General features: G+C 35.7%; 1 protein-coding gene across 3 annotated transcripts in view; it reads left to right on the top strand.

The window, feature by feature from the left end:
* Positions 1-13637, top strand: part of HERC4 (HECT and RLD domain containing E3 ubiquitin protein ligase 4) — a 34898-nt gene extending 21261 nt beyond the window's left edge. For 2 of the 3 annotated variants that reach the window (XM_026851914.1, XM_026851915.1), the window contains 11 exons: positions 1289-1405; positions 4079-4102; positions 4621-4719; positions 6615-6782; positions 6908-7051; positions 7946-8112; positions 8946-9012; positions 9224-9306; positions 11513-11696; positions 12285-12387; positions 13270-13637. In XM_026851914.1, coding sequence (XP_026707715.1) covers positions 1289-1405; positions 4079-4102; positions 4621-4719; positions 6615-6782; positions 6908-7051; positions 7946-8112; positions 8946-9012; positions 9224-9306; positions 11513-11696; positions 12285-12387; positions 13270-13478 — 1365 coding nt within the window. In that variant the 3' untranslated portion in view covers positions 13479-13637. The remainder of the gene's footprint in view (positions 1-1288; positions 1406-4078; positions 4103-4620; positions 4720-6614; positions 6783-6907; positions 7052-7945; positions 8113-8945; positions 9013-9223; positions 9307-11512; positions 11697-12284; positions 12388-13269) is intronic. The other variant, XM_026851916.1, reaches the window with a different exon arrangement.
* Positions 13638-14226: the final 589 nt, after the last annotated feature.

Raw genomic sequence — 14226 nt, 5'->3', positions numbered from 1 at the left:
ATTTTAGGCATGCCTTAAGGTGCTGGTCAAGTACTGTATTTGTACAGTCTAGCAAAATGGGCACAGGTGTCTATAAATTGAACCTTTGTGTGATGTACATAACAGCCCTCCTCCTCAAGCTGTCAGCAGGAATGGAACAGATTTCTGCTTTGGAAGTTGGAATTTGTATGCAGTGGTTTGCTCAACTGTTATTCTTTATGGAGATGATCAAATTAAGCTGAGAGTACAACTGTTTAGTAAGTTTCTTGGATTACAAGTCCAAGACGTCCATTACAGATTCCCATATGGAAAGCTGTTGGTATATAATAAATTATTATTCTGCCTTTAGAATTCCTGCCACTGCTCAGGCTTGCTGTAGCCAATAAATCTTAATAGCTGAAGTTGGTCTTAAAATCTTAAAGACGCGTGGCTAATTGTAGAATTGTAATGTGGCTCTCCTAAATTATGGTTTGGTTTTTTTCTTTGAAACCCATCTTTGACTGGGTCAATATGTAGCTACATTGTAGAAATAGTTAAATTTAGACCTACCTTGCTGCCCAGACTGTTTAGTCTTAATAATCAGTTGGTGTGGCTTAAGTAATAGGAAAAAAAATGGGGCAACGTATCTGGGGTATTTAATGGATTTAGTATCTGGTGGTTTGGAGTTATGGGGATGGTAGGGAAGATATTTGGGAAAATTAGGCTTAGATTATCTGGTTATAAAGACAGAATTGGGGATCTTGCTATTTTGGCAGTTAATGGTGCTTAACAGTCCTTGGGAAGAGTGCATGTTACGAAAGTATGGATGCTTCTAGATTAAAATTATACTGTAGAAGACAAGCCTTTATATAAGGTTATTTTTCCACATCTTCTCTTTTTTTTCTAAGCTTAATGTTTTAAAATAGAAACTGCTCCTCTGGTCACAGGTAACAGAGGTAGTATTCATACTGTAATTAAGAACAGAATTCTTAAATCAGTTCTCAAAAACGGGAACAAGTATTTGTTCCATTGTATACATGAATATGTATATTCATCAGTGTTCCTTTGAGATCGTATGATGTTTCAGAGCAGTAGCACTGTATTGTGCGATGCTGTATGCTCACTTAATCTTATTTTTTTTCTTTGCACCTTTGGGATTCTGAGTAATCTATGTATCCATGCCTTTAACACTGTTTTTTTTTTTTTTTTTTTTTTTTTTTTGTAGGTGGGTATCTGTGACTGACGTACTGAATGCTTGAAAAACATGGAAAATGTGCTTTTGAAAACTGTTACACAAAGTGCTAATGAAAAGTAAATTGTGCTTCCTTAGGTAAACGAAAGAGGACAAGTTATACAGTATGACAGATTTTACATTCACGAGATACAAGATTTGATAGATATCAGAAATGACTATGTCAGCTGGGTCCAGCAGCAAGTATTTGGAATGGTAAGTTGTGCTGGTTTTTATCTGGGATTTTTTGTGAGTGTTTTTTCCCCCCATGTTTTGTTTTGATTTTATTCCTTTAGAGAAGCCTGTAGATTCTCTAAATATGGGCACTTTTCATAAAAGTATCTTAACACATCGCTGATGCTGAACACTCACGTTAGGTACTAGCTGAGGAAGAATTGTTAAACAGGTGTGCTCCTTGTAGGGTATCATTTTTAGGATTGACACTGTCCAGCATTTTTAATCCATCAATTAAAAAGTGACTTAGAATGCCGTCACTTGAGACTTGCCATGTCAAAAACGTTAGGAAGTGGTAATTCATGCTAAGAAGACATCCAGAATAACCTGATTTGCTATACAAGATAGGTAGTTAATGAGAAAGCTGAAACTGTCTTGGAAAACTAAGTCTAGAAGCATAATAGGGAATTAAAGGGGACAGATAACTAAAATTGACATAATAACTAACATAACTACTTTGAATAGTCCTCAGCAGGAACTGAGATAATGAATTCCTGCATCTGTAAACAGAAGAGGGGTGAGAGTAAAGTAATGGCTGTGCAGAGAATTAGTGGGTTGAATAGGATTTTGCTGCACAGTTCTTTGACTTAGGCTTTGAAAGAATATTGAGTAAGTTAATATGCTTTCTCTAGCCACCTAAATTTAATTTTTTTGCAGTAGTACCTGGAGGGTCCTGAACATGGGAGGCCTACTTTTGCTGTATTTTATGAATACAAAACAAGTGATGCTGTTTACCAAAGAATTAAAATTGCAATTGTAGAATAACAACAGCAGGGAGATTGGGGAGTGTAAAGAAATAATGAGTCAGTATTGGCAGTCATGACAGACATTTGTTTCAGCCAAGCTTGTCTGAAAAAATAACTGGTGTGTGATGTCAGCTGGTGTTGGTAGCTAAGAGGGGTGGTATACTAAATGAAATGTAGAAGCTAGGGATAAGCATTGCCAGGCCTTGGAATTAAGAGATAGGTCGTATATTTGGAGCAGAGGAGGATATGACAGTGAGGGGTACAAAAGTGTTGGAATTTAAAAGATGATGACCTTTGCAACCATGCTTTAAATGGGTGTAAACATACCCAAATTGCATATGTTATAATCAGAGAAGAAAATAGTGAATATGTGAAAATGAAAGCTGGAAAATTGTATTGTAATGCAAGTCTTAAACTCCATTTGTTAAATAAATTGGAAGGTTGAGCAGTAGCTTGATGTTGCTGAGAAAATACTAGCTACTGAATTTCCCTTTGATCATCATTATTTGGTCATGCATTTGTGCAGTTTCAAGATGAGAGAAAAAGTTATTTTGATTTATTGTAGGACTGAGAGAAATTCTGTGGCCTTGGTCAGATCTCCTTCATAAATGGTTTTAATGGCCTTTTCCTGCCTTCATATCCACTAGCTTCCTGTGTTCGTGCTTTTAAAACAATAAGAAACCCTACTTGCCTATTGAATCAGTAATAATGAATCAAAATTTCTTTTGCTAGTGTAATTTTTGTTGTCTTAACTTGAGGTTAAACTCTTTGCTCCGTTCCTTAACTAAAATATGGAGGGGAAAAATGTAGAAGAAAATAGCATCTTGGAAGTATTCATTCTCAGAGAGAAACTTGGAAGAAAAAGCTCTTATTCTTTGAACAGTGGAAAGATGATTTCGTACCTTCAGTTTTTCCCCACTCATAAATGGTAGATTTGAAGAGGTGTTGAAGAGGTGTTATTGAGATACTGCATAAGGGAGTTGAGAAAACCCATTTGAACTAGGAATAAATAACGGTAGATACAGTAGGAGTACAAAATTGCTTAAGTGTGTGATGAATGTGATACTCAAATCTGATATTTCCTGTAGGAAACAGGGATGTAGATAGAGAGCACAGTATTCTGGCTGTCACTTGCTGTGAGCCATGGATGTCTACATATTTGACTTCTGAGTGTCTATATATGTGTGTGTATATATATATATTTATATATGTGTGTGTATGTGTGTATACATATATATATATATATATATATATATATATATATATTTTTATTCAAAAATCTATTAGTTTTACCTTTTATTCTTTTTCTGTTTTCTGCTGGCTAGGTGGAAATAAACTTAGCTTTCAGCAAAGGGTAAGGAGGGTAACGTAGCACCAGCTGGATAACTTAGTTTCTTATCAAAGTTGATCTAGCTTGTTGTGAAACTCTCCCCACAGTCCCAGCCATATGTATTGTCTCAAATTTTAGCAATCAATTTTTTTTCTCCTTTCATACCTTATCATAGACCCAAATGATTCTTGAGACTTTACAATAAAGTGGTGTATTGTATTTTAAAATTTTTACTCATTCAACATGCTTTGCATTTAATTTGATATGCTATAGTCATTGGAGAATGAAAATGCATAGGTAAAAGGAAAAGTCAATTATTAGTGTATGGAAGTAAACATTTAAAATGTTTAGTTATTTTTACATCAAAGAAAATGGGATACTTTAACGGTCCTTTTTTTAAAGACATACGTAGGGTGTTGAAAAGCATGGTTGTATTTGGTAGATCAATTAGAATTCTATTGGGGGGGTAAGCTGTAAATAAATATTTTTAATTCTGCGTCAGAGGTGAATAATTAATGCAGACACTAATGCTGCTTTTTCATCTTAATTATTGCTACCTTTGTGCAAATGCTGTCATAGGATGTCAACCATGGATTAACTGAGGTAAGATTGGTTGCAATCTGATTTCTTTTGCAGAATGTAAGGAAATCAGAAATATGAATGTCAAGGGTTGTCTGATGTGTTCTATTGGGAGTGAAGCTTTATATTAACATGGCTGTATTCTGAACAGGGTTTTGTGGGGCAAATCTTTGTAATTCTTTGTATTCCAAATTCAGAGTGGCATTTGAAAACAAGGACTACTACTTCGATATCCACTAGCTGTAACAAATTCTGAAATCAAAATGTGCTAAGCGAGAGTGGTGCTTGTGTGTGTTTTGTTTATTTTTAGTTTGGTTCGGCTTTTTGGTTTGGTTTGGTTTATTTTTTGTTGAAGTACTAAACAGTTGAAAATCCACTTAATTTTCCTAAGATGCTTTTGGTCCTGCATTGACGATGAGTAAAGGTTCTTTTCTCTTTCCAATAAAATACGTTTATTAAATGAATGCTATTGCAGTGGCTTCTTTAACCATGACTGTGTTTTTTAAATAAGCAGAGATATGACATTGTTCCTTTAATTCTAGTTAACAGATATTCCTGTTACAATTTGCACATATCCATTTGTATTTGATGCCCAGGCAAAGACAACTCTCCTACAAACAGATGCAGTCATACAGATGCAGGTAAGAGTCTCAGTTTTAAATGTCATGTAATTTATATAGATATATCTGTAAAATAAATAAAAAAAAAATTTATAACATTTAAATGTTATGGAAATTGTCTCTCTTTAGTTAGCTGGAGGGGTTGCTGCTGTTTTGGGAGGGTTTTTTGTTTGTTTGTTTGTTTTCCTTTGGTTCTGTTTTTGTTTGGTTTTTTGTTTAAAAAAAAATAATTCCAAACCAGTGATCTCTTATCCATGAGAATGAGGGGTCTAGTTTTAATCTCGGGGTATGTACATGATAGAAGCTGGTGGTTTGTGGGTTTGGGATCTCATTGAAATTAGATTGTCTAATAATTGCATAAATTTCTAAGGAACTTTTTTCCATTCATGAGATGGCTTTTTGGAGGTGTTCACAACCCATAGTACAGGTATACAGAAAAACCCCAACAAAACAAAAAATCTCAACCACCATCCCCAACCAAAAGCCAATTCCACCTCCCATATGAGCAGACTTTAAAGGACACATGTGTGGAGCCCAGAGCTGGAAGTCAGTCTGTCTTGTTTGGGGCAGCAGCCAGCTACAGTTACTTTTAATTTTTTACCTTGGTGGAACTTAGGAGCTACTGCTGCTGTTAAGATTGGTAGATTGGCAACGTGTTGGCACCATGACAATATCTAGTGCACACCTCATTTCACATTTCACCTGTCGTACCACCTTCAAAATGCTGCTAAACTCTTGAAGTCTGATCAGTGTCTGGAGGGCAGTGGAAAAGCAGCTTATTTTGAAAATTCAGCATCTGCTTGGGACAGTGGGAGTAGGTTTCCTGATCTTGCAGTTTGCAGTAGTTTTTGGCTCTCTTGCTGTTAAATGCAATTATGTGTTACTGTAATTTGTTCACTTCTGTTTTAACTAGAAACTTTCCCAGAAATTAGGTACCCGATACAAACAATTCTGTATCTTGACCCATATCTCTTGTCTAGAGATAGAGACACTAGACAGTCCTGAAGTAACTGAGAGGATCTTTGTGTTTTCATGATTCTCTAGGTAGAACTGAAACCAGTGTGATGTGATGAGCTATACTTTTGTTCAACATTTAGATTTTTTTTTTTAATACATATATTCCATACCTGTTCAGTGGCTGTAAGGGTATAATAAATCATATTCTTAAAAAAAATGAAGTAGGAGCCCCCCCCCCCCCCCCGCTTTGTTTATAATTTTTAACATAAAAATTACTGTTCTGAGTCTGAAATTAAATGGAAGAGATGTCATGCTCAAGTAATGGGTTTGTGTGGAAAAATACTAGCTTGCTTTTTGTAGTGCATAATAAACATGGTTTCTTATGCCTTTAAGAATGTATATACACAGTCAATGTGAATATTTGACAAATTCAGGGAAATGTTCACACTGAATGTTTCTGTTAACAATACTAGAGTCTTAAATTTTCAAGAGATTTATTATTCAGAACATTAGCAGTAGTATTTTGGTTTTTAACATTTGTAATACACAAATTATAATACAAATGAAATAGGTGAACAAATTCTGTGAATTAGTTTTTAATGGATGTTTTTATGCCCAATTTATGTTAAAATAACTCACTTTTCATTAGATGAAGTGCAGTATTTTCTTACTTCCTTTTGTTATCCAAAGTATTTTGACTGGAATGTCAAAAACTGTGTTTTAAGACTTCCCTGAATATTAGCATTGATTAGTCTAATGGGTGTAAAGGAAAAGTATTTCCTGAGATGAAGTATTTCCTGACATAAAAAAAATATGAAGAATTTGGGGACAAATTCAGTAGCTCTGACAATAGCTATTCCCGTTCATGTCTTCTGCACTTTTTAAGATAAGACTGATGGAAATTTAATGTTGACAGGAATCTTATGTTACCTACTGACACTTTGGGTTGTTTTTTCCAGATGGCTGTTGATCAGGCTCACAGGCAGAATTTGTCTTCTCTCTTTCTGCCAGTATTTGAATCTGTCAACCCATGTCTGATATTAATGGTACGGAGAGACAATATTGTAGGAGATGCTGTGGAAGTTCTAAGGAAAACCAAGAATGTAGACTACAAGAAGCCACTCAAGGTATATATCAGCACACATTGCTCAAAGCATCCTTCACTGGCATGCGATTAACTGAGAATGGTTTTGGACAAGTCTCGTTTCATAATCTGTTTTTAATTCAGTGCTAATTGAATTGTGTGTTTCAGGTTATTTTTGTAGGAGAAGAAGCTGTTGATGCTGGAGGTGTTCGCAAAGAATTTTTTTTGCTCATCATGAGGGAGTTGCTAGATCCCAAATACGGAATGTTCAGGTATTACGAAGAGTCCAGGCTGATCTGGTTCTCTGATAAGGTAGGGTACGATCTATAGGCATTAATTTTCTTTTAACTTAAAATATTGATACAAATAATGTATGACCATAGTAGTTTGTGGTGATTTTATTTCAAGAGGAGAAGCTGAAGTAATATTCTCAAAAAATGTTTATTTTTTGTCATTGTTCGATCAAAACTTTTCCCTCCTCCTTTCCCCATTCCTCACTTACTCCTTACCCAGACAAGTTTAACAGGAGAAAGTGCCAGCCAGAGTAAACTGATTCCAAGAGCAGAATCAGTAAATCAAGGTGGCAGAGAAAAATTCTTGAAGTGGCACGTTGAACGGGTCTTTCTGTGTTCAGTCACATTTTTGGGTCCGTTTCACCAGTAGCCATCTACTCGTACTTTCTCCAGAGTTTGACTATTGACTTTTTAGTTCTCCTTCAGAGAAAAACACTGAATAGGGTGGCTATATCACAAGTACCTGAATGTGAATGTTTTCACAAGTTGTGTTTTAAGCCTTGGCTGTTAGCTCCAAGGGAGTCAGTAGTGGGCTCCTCCCTCCTCCTCCTCCAAAAATATTTTTTTTTTAAATTGACAGATTTAAGCACCGAATAGTGCAATGGTAAATTACTGACCAAACCAGAATCTTAATGCAGTACTTCAGCAGTATGCAGCACTAGTAACACAAAATATGTTTTACCTCAGCTGCTTTTTTTTGTTATGTAGAAAGAATTCTGTTTCCTTGGATTTAGTCTCTCTCAGCTGGTTAAAACTTTATTCTGTTTTCCTCAGTACTTATGGATGCATACATATTTGAAGAAAATATAAATGAAACTCAGATTATACTGCACTGTACACTTTTTTTTCTGGACTCTGCAAGATTAAAATAACTTCTTTATTTTGAACCATCTTGTCTGTTTTCTGTTCTTAGACCTTTGAAGACAGTGACTTGTTTCATTTGATTGGTGTTGTCTGTGGGCTAGCAATATATAATTTTACTATTGTAGACCTTCATTTCCCTTTGGCATTGTACAAAAAGTTACTGAATAAGAAACCATCCCTGGATGACTTAAAAGAGTTGATGCCAGATGTTGGCAGGTAAGCAAAAAAGAAGAATGAGTGTTACCAGGAATTAATTTTTAATTCAACATTTTTCTTTAGGAACATAACGAAAATGTGTTATTTTCACACTAACAGGATAAACAGCTCAGGAGTAACTTGCAGCCATTATGTCATTTGAGTAAGGATACATGCTATTGCTAAATACCTGCTTCTGAATGCTTGGTTTTAGTATTTGTCTTCTGGTTTATTATCCTACAAGGCCTACAAGGATTCTAGGGTAAAATAATATTTGAAATTCAAACCTTTGAGTTTTAGCCATTAATTTTATAACCTTAAGTGTGAACATAGTTTAGTTCTGAACAGCTTATTTAGTCTATCCAGGAAATGTTTTTGCTTATTTCAGGATCAAATGCATGCTAAGTATCTGCCCTTGAGTAGGGATTTGAATAGCACTGGCAGGTGGGAGGTTCAGACGAGTGGAGGTGGGCGTTCGATTGCCTCAGTGTTGTGAATGCTCGAGTTTTCATAGATTCAAGGAGAAATCAAACAAGCTAATGGATGAGTCTGTCAGTGGTTATTAAGTACTTACTACCTCTGGTTTGGGAATCCCTTAGCTAAAGACTAGGATCTGAATCTTCTCTCTTCACACCTGGAGACAGACAGAAGGAAATAACGCTACAAGTAATAGCAAAACAATGCTTGAGATTTCCCAACACTGCACAAGGTGCAAGTCAATGAGCTAATAAAGGAAGTAACAGTATAAAGATTTTTTTTTTTAAACTTGAATTATCAAAGCTTAAAGAATACTTCAGGAAAATAAGTTAAATTTTTTTTTTCCACTGATACAAGTACTTTAACTTATTTTGTAGGGGAATGCAGCAGTTACTGGACTATCCAGAGGATGACATTGAAGAAGCATTTTGTCTTAATTTTACGGTAAGTTTTATATAGTGTTGGAAATATTTTGTATCAAGCTCATACCATCTATTATAACTGTCTCTGGAGTGTTTGAGCAAAACTATCAGCTGCTGATTCCTGTGAATTTTAGTATCTGTGTGTGCAGTTCACGATGCTGTTAGCTCAGTGGTGGGAAGAATTACTTTACTCAGTAAATAAGATTTACACTATTTTTGTTTGTTTTCGACAGATCACTGTGGAAAACTTTGGTACAACAGAAATTAAAGAACTTGTTCCTAATGGTGCTGATATTCCTGTAGTCAAACAAAATAGGTGAGTTTTGTGGGTTACAGGGTAGTTCAGTGTTGGTATCTGCCTTGGGAATGTAACTGGGCTGCTATAAATAGCCTTTGCTAAGCTCTTGCACTAATGTTGAAGGCAAAACTACTTTGGTTGTTCTTCCAACCTGTTCTCATGTGTATTGCTAAAATAGCTATTGTATTTAAGGATTGCCAGCTGTGGAGAGGCTCTCTAATTTTACTCAGACTGTTTAATACTTCTTCTTCACTTTGAACTTGAAAGTATTTGGAAGCTCTTTAGGGCCCATTTTCATAGATACCACAGACTGGTTTGGGTTGGAAGGGACCTTACAGACCATCCAGTCCCAACCCCTGCCACAGGCAGGGGCACCTTCCACTAGACCTGGTTTCTCAAAGCCCCATCCAACCTGGCCTGGAACACTTCCAGGGAGGGGAAATTTTGACTACGTGGTCTTTGTTTTATGATATTAAAAATGGTTGTGGTTCTACAGGAAGTTATATGTAATTGGAATTTAATGAGTAATGACGAAAACTTCAACCTAGATGCCATTATGTGGCAAATCTTCATATATGGAATATTATTTCAGAGAAGTCTTCCCTTTGTAGGGCAGATAACATTCATTTATCTAGTGTTATTGTTAGAAAACTGTGTGAGGGGTGGGGTTTTTTCCCTTGGTCAAGGATTCTGTTACTTCTATCTACAAAATCAGCCTGTCCCACCCTTTGTTCCCTTTCTGCTCCTGGAGGATAGGCAGAATATATCTGGTGGTGCTTTTGTCCCTTTTTGCAGAATACTGTCATTTTCCTGTCTCTGTCCATTTGTCTTTTGTATTCCTGACTGTTCATTAATCTTTACGAGTTCTCAGTGTTTTTACTTCTCCCAGAGAAAAGGGAGAATCAAATGGAAGGAGCATACTCCATGAGAGCAGAATGCACCTGGGCTGTGCATGGTAGGAACAAGGGAGAAAATGTACCTCTAGGCATGTTCTGAGAGGGCACATGTTTTGGGCAACATTTTCTGTAAAATTAGCCATGTCTGTTGTAGAGTGATGACAGAAGATTCTGAGGGTATCATAAACCTGTACATAGCCGTGTGCAGTGGCAGTACCTCCCACGGTGGAGTGATTTTTATCCTCCTCACTTACCCTACCATTACCATCTGCAATCACCATCTATATATGCCACGCTTTTTCCTTTTTTTAAAATCCTTGGCTCATCGCTGAGGATTTGTGATACTTAAACGTGATAGCTTTGAAGTTCTCTGGTGGTGGTTTGGTGTTCTGTCACAAAATAAGTCAAATTGGAGTTGAATTTGGAGAGAAATTTCAAAGTGCCCATGGAATATTTGCTGCACTGTTGTCACCTGTTGTCTTGCAGCAATGAAGAATTCCTATTTCTCAAGATCCAGGTATTCCATGATGCTTTAATTCAGTGTAAACAATACTAACATAGAGTGTAAGAATGATAATTGGTTTATTACTATGAATTTTCTCTGGAACAGCTTTTCCTTCCCTTGTTAGTATTGCATGTTGCCTGCCTCCCTGCGAGTTACATAGTGTGCATAAAATGGGGATCTCGTTGAATGCTAGAAGAGGAGTGTGGTTCATCACTTTGCTCATCTCCAGTATTTTCAGTTCAACAACTTTAATAAACGTATCGTTAAAATGTGTTCAGATGATTCTTTAAATTATGGCTGATGTTATTCAAATACTGTGGATGTTGTTCAGCTACTGTGGGTTTCCACAGAGAATGTATGTTGGTAGGATAACTAACCTACAACTGAAGTTACTCTGCCAGTGTAAAAACTAACAGCGTTAACTAGGATTGATTAAAACGGTAATTTAAAAAATCATAAATACTGATAACATCAACGAATTTTAGTTCTACCCTTAAATGCTGTGGAAGATGTTTCCAACGAGATAGGAGAACTCCTTGTACACAGATAACAACAGGCTGTCTGTTTTTCAGTATCCTGTCTTCTTTGCAGTGATCTTTCTACTGTATAGGACTCAAATGCCCGTTTGAAGTTGATTTACATTTTTAGTGCAAATACAGGTTTTTTTAATTAAAAAAATAAACCAGCAAGTTTGACTAGTTGCATATCATTCAAGCCTTTAGGCTTGTTGCCATTCAGTCCAGTTCAATGCGTACAAACAAGAGAAATTATTATAGTGAAATAAATAACATAACTTAATTATTTTTTTTTCTTCCTTGTACAGGCAAGATTTTGTAGATGCATATGTGGACTACATCTTCAATAAATCTGTGGCGTCCTTATTCAGTGCATTCCATGCAGGCTTCCACAAAGTATGTGGAGGTAAAGTGCTTCAGCTCTTCCAACCCAGCGAGTTGCAGGCAATGGTGATTGGGAACACAAATTATGATTGGAAAGAATTGGAGAAGGTAAGAACCATAGTTAGCTGTTTGATTCATATATATTTTTAATTTCAAGATGCAAAAGCAAAATCTTGAAGTGTCCTTTTGAGCTCTGTTTTAATGAATATCACTGCCAGCCATGATTGGATTGACTGGATGAGTGAGGAACATTTTTTAAAATGTCAGTGAACAAAGACACTGAAATGTCACTTACCTTCCTGCTTAAAGTTTTTCCATCGAATTTGTGAAGGAAATCAGACTTTGAAGAGAGAGGAAAAAAAATCCACAGAACCAAAAGGCAGCTGTGTACAATGTATTATGTTAGAAGGGGGAAGCTGAACAAAATACACAGTTAATAAAAGTAAATGTTCTTGATTGCCAAAACTCACTGTGAGACTTTGTCACTACTTCGTTGGGATTGGGAATTCTTTGGAGTACATGCATCTGTCCTTATACTTGAAGTCAAACTGAACAGCTGAAGAAAATTGACCAAGGAAAACAGTAATACATCACTTCTAGTATCCCTTAACATAAACCACATTCATTTTACTTTAAGGTCAGATTATCCTGCTAGTCCTATGTATGAACAATAATGTAACTTCCTGCTCATTTTAGAACACAGAATACAAAGGAGAATACTGGGCAGACCATCCTACCATTAAAATATTCTGGGAGGTTTTTCATGAGTTGTCTCTGGAGAAGAAAAAACAGTTTTTGTGTAAGTATTTAAAACTGCTGCGCAGAGGTTGCTAACTGAACAGGGTCACTGTGATTTCAGGCTCTTCCTATAAGAGGGCACGTGTAAGTATTTGTCTATAATGATGTGATTAACTTTATTTGGAAGAAAAAAAAAAGTAGAAGTAGTTGATTATGAGCTTGTCTCTGGTTTTGCTGGGGTTTTCCTGAGTAATTCTGGGTGGTGAGCAGTTACAAGATCACAGCAGGCCAGAGTAGCATTAAAAAAACCCAACAACCTAAACTGCTAGTGTCATTTATCTGATGACTAGTAAAGTTTTTTCTGTATTTTGACATAAGGTTCATATCCTCCAGTTTTTTAATTGTACATAGATGGAATTCTGGAGTTAAAACTGATTATCAGTACCTTGATATATTTACAATGAGTGGTAATGTACAGGGGAAAAACAAAATTATTGAAGCTTCCTGTGAAAGAGCTTTTGTTAGAACAGATCAGAGATTAGTTTCCAATTCAGATAAATTTCTTACTGAACAAACTAATTGTGTGTATTTAGAAGATGCTTGCAAATGTTCACTAAAGGTATAACCAGTGGATTTTAAATGAGTCTGATGCATGAAGAATTTTGTACTGTTTTTTTTTTCTTTTGTAGGACTGTTTGGTTTCATATGCTAAAATGAAAAGTTTTCCTTTAGTTGTGTTAGAGAAGAGTTCATATGTGTAAGCTGGAGATCGTGTTAAGTCATTATTCCCTATTTTCCAAACTTAACAGAACAATTTCAGTGTGAAAAGCTAAGCACTGCTGGAACAATTAAAAAATGCAAACCATTATTAGAACCGCATATATGACATGTACAATTTTAGCCTTAAACTACTTTCAAGACTTTGTTTGTTTTTTCTTGGCAGTGTTTCTGACAGGCAGTGATCGTATCCCGATTCTTGGGATGAAGTGTCTCAAGCTAGTCATCCAGCCAACAGGAGGTGGAGAAGGTTATCTTCCAGTAGCTCACACTTGCTTTAATCTTCTCGATCTGCCAAAATACACAGATAAAGAAACCCTAAAATCTAAGCTGATCCAGGCTATCGATCACTATGAAGGCTTCAGTTTAGTATAACTTAAGAAATGAGAGTTCTGTGTAACGTGGGATCATTAAACTAACTCTTTGTGTCTTTCTTGTGGTGGTGAATTCAGTGGATTAACTGATGGAGTTGATAATATAACCGATTATTTGCAAAAATGTTCAGTGGTACGGATATTCATGGGAGCCAAAAAACAAATATTTACAAAATTGAGGAACTGTCTTAATACATACCTTCATGTACAGAACCATGTGGATTTTGCCATCTTCTAATAAAAAGGAGAGTATCGTGAATGGGAGTCAAGTTTCACTAACATGAATTAACATTTCACCTTATGCAAACAATTTGGCGTGTGAGTGCATGAGAGACTTGCTTAAGTTTTTCAGATCACTGAGTAAGAACATTTAACTTTTCCCTGATAAATAACTTTTCATTTTGTAAATAATAAATTTTTGTGATAAAATAATTATGTTCCAATAGCGGTATGGTTTCTATTGCTTGTAATTGAATATGAGCTTATTTTATGGCTTTTAACAAAAAAAGTGACTACTCTGATTTCTGAAGATATATATTTTTCTGGTTTGTTTTAAGAACCTTAATAATTAAAGTGATTGTTTAAGAGACATTCATCTTCACAATGTACAATTCATTAAGCACTCAGTGCCAATACAAAACTGCATATGATGGCATTTTTAATATGTGGATGGACAAGGTGACTTAATACACTTTTATTTTTAAGGACTGGTTCTGTAACCAAGTGGACACAGTTATAAAAGAGGTTAA

The sequence above is a fragment of the Athene cunicularia genome (assembly GCF_003259725.1).
Source record: "Athene cunicularia isolate RWA chromosome 6 unlocalized genomic scaffold, athCun1 chr6_part2, whole genome shotgun sequence".
Classification (NCBI taxonomy): Eukaryota; Metazoa; Chordata; class Aves; order Strigiformes; family Strigidae; genus Athene; species Athene cunicularia.
The sequence above is the reverse complement of the archived record's forward strand: the minus strand, read 5'-3'. Positions and strand labels throughout refer to the sequence as shown.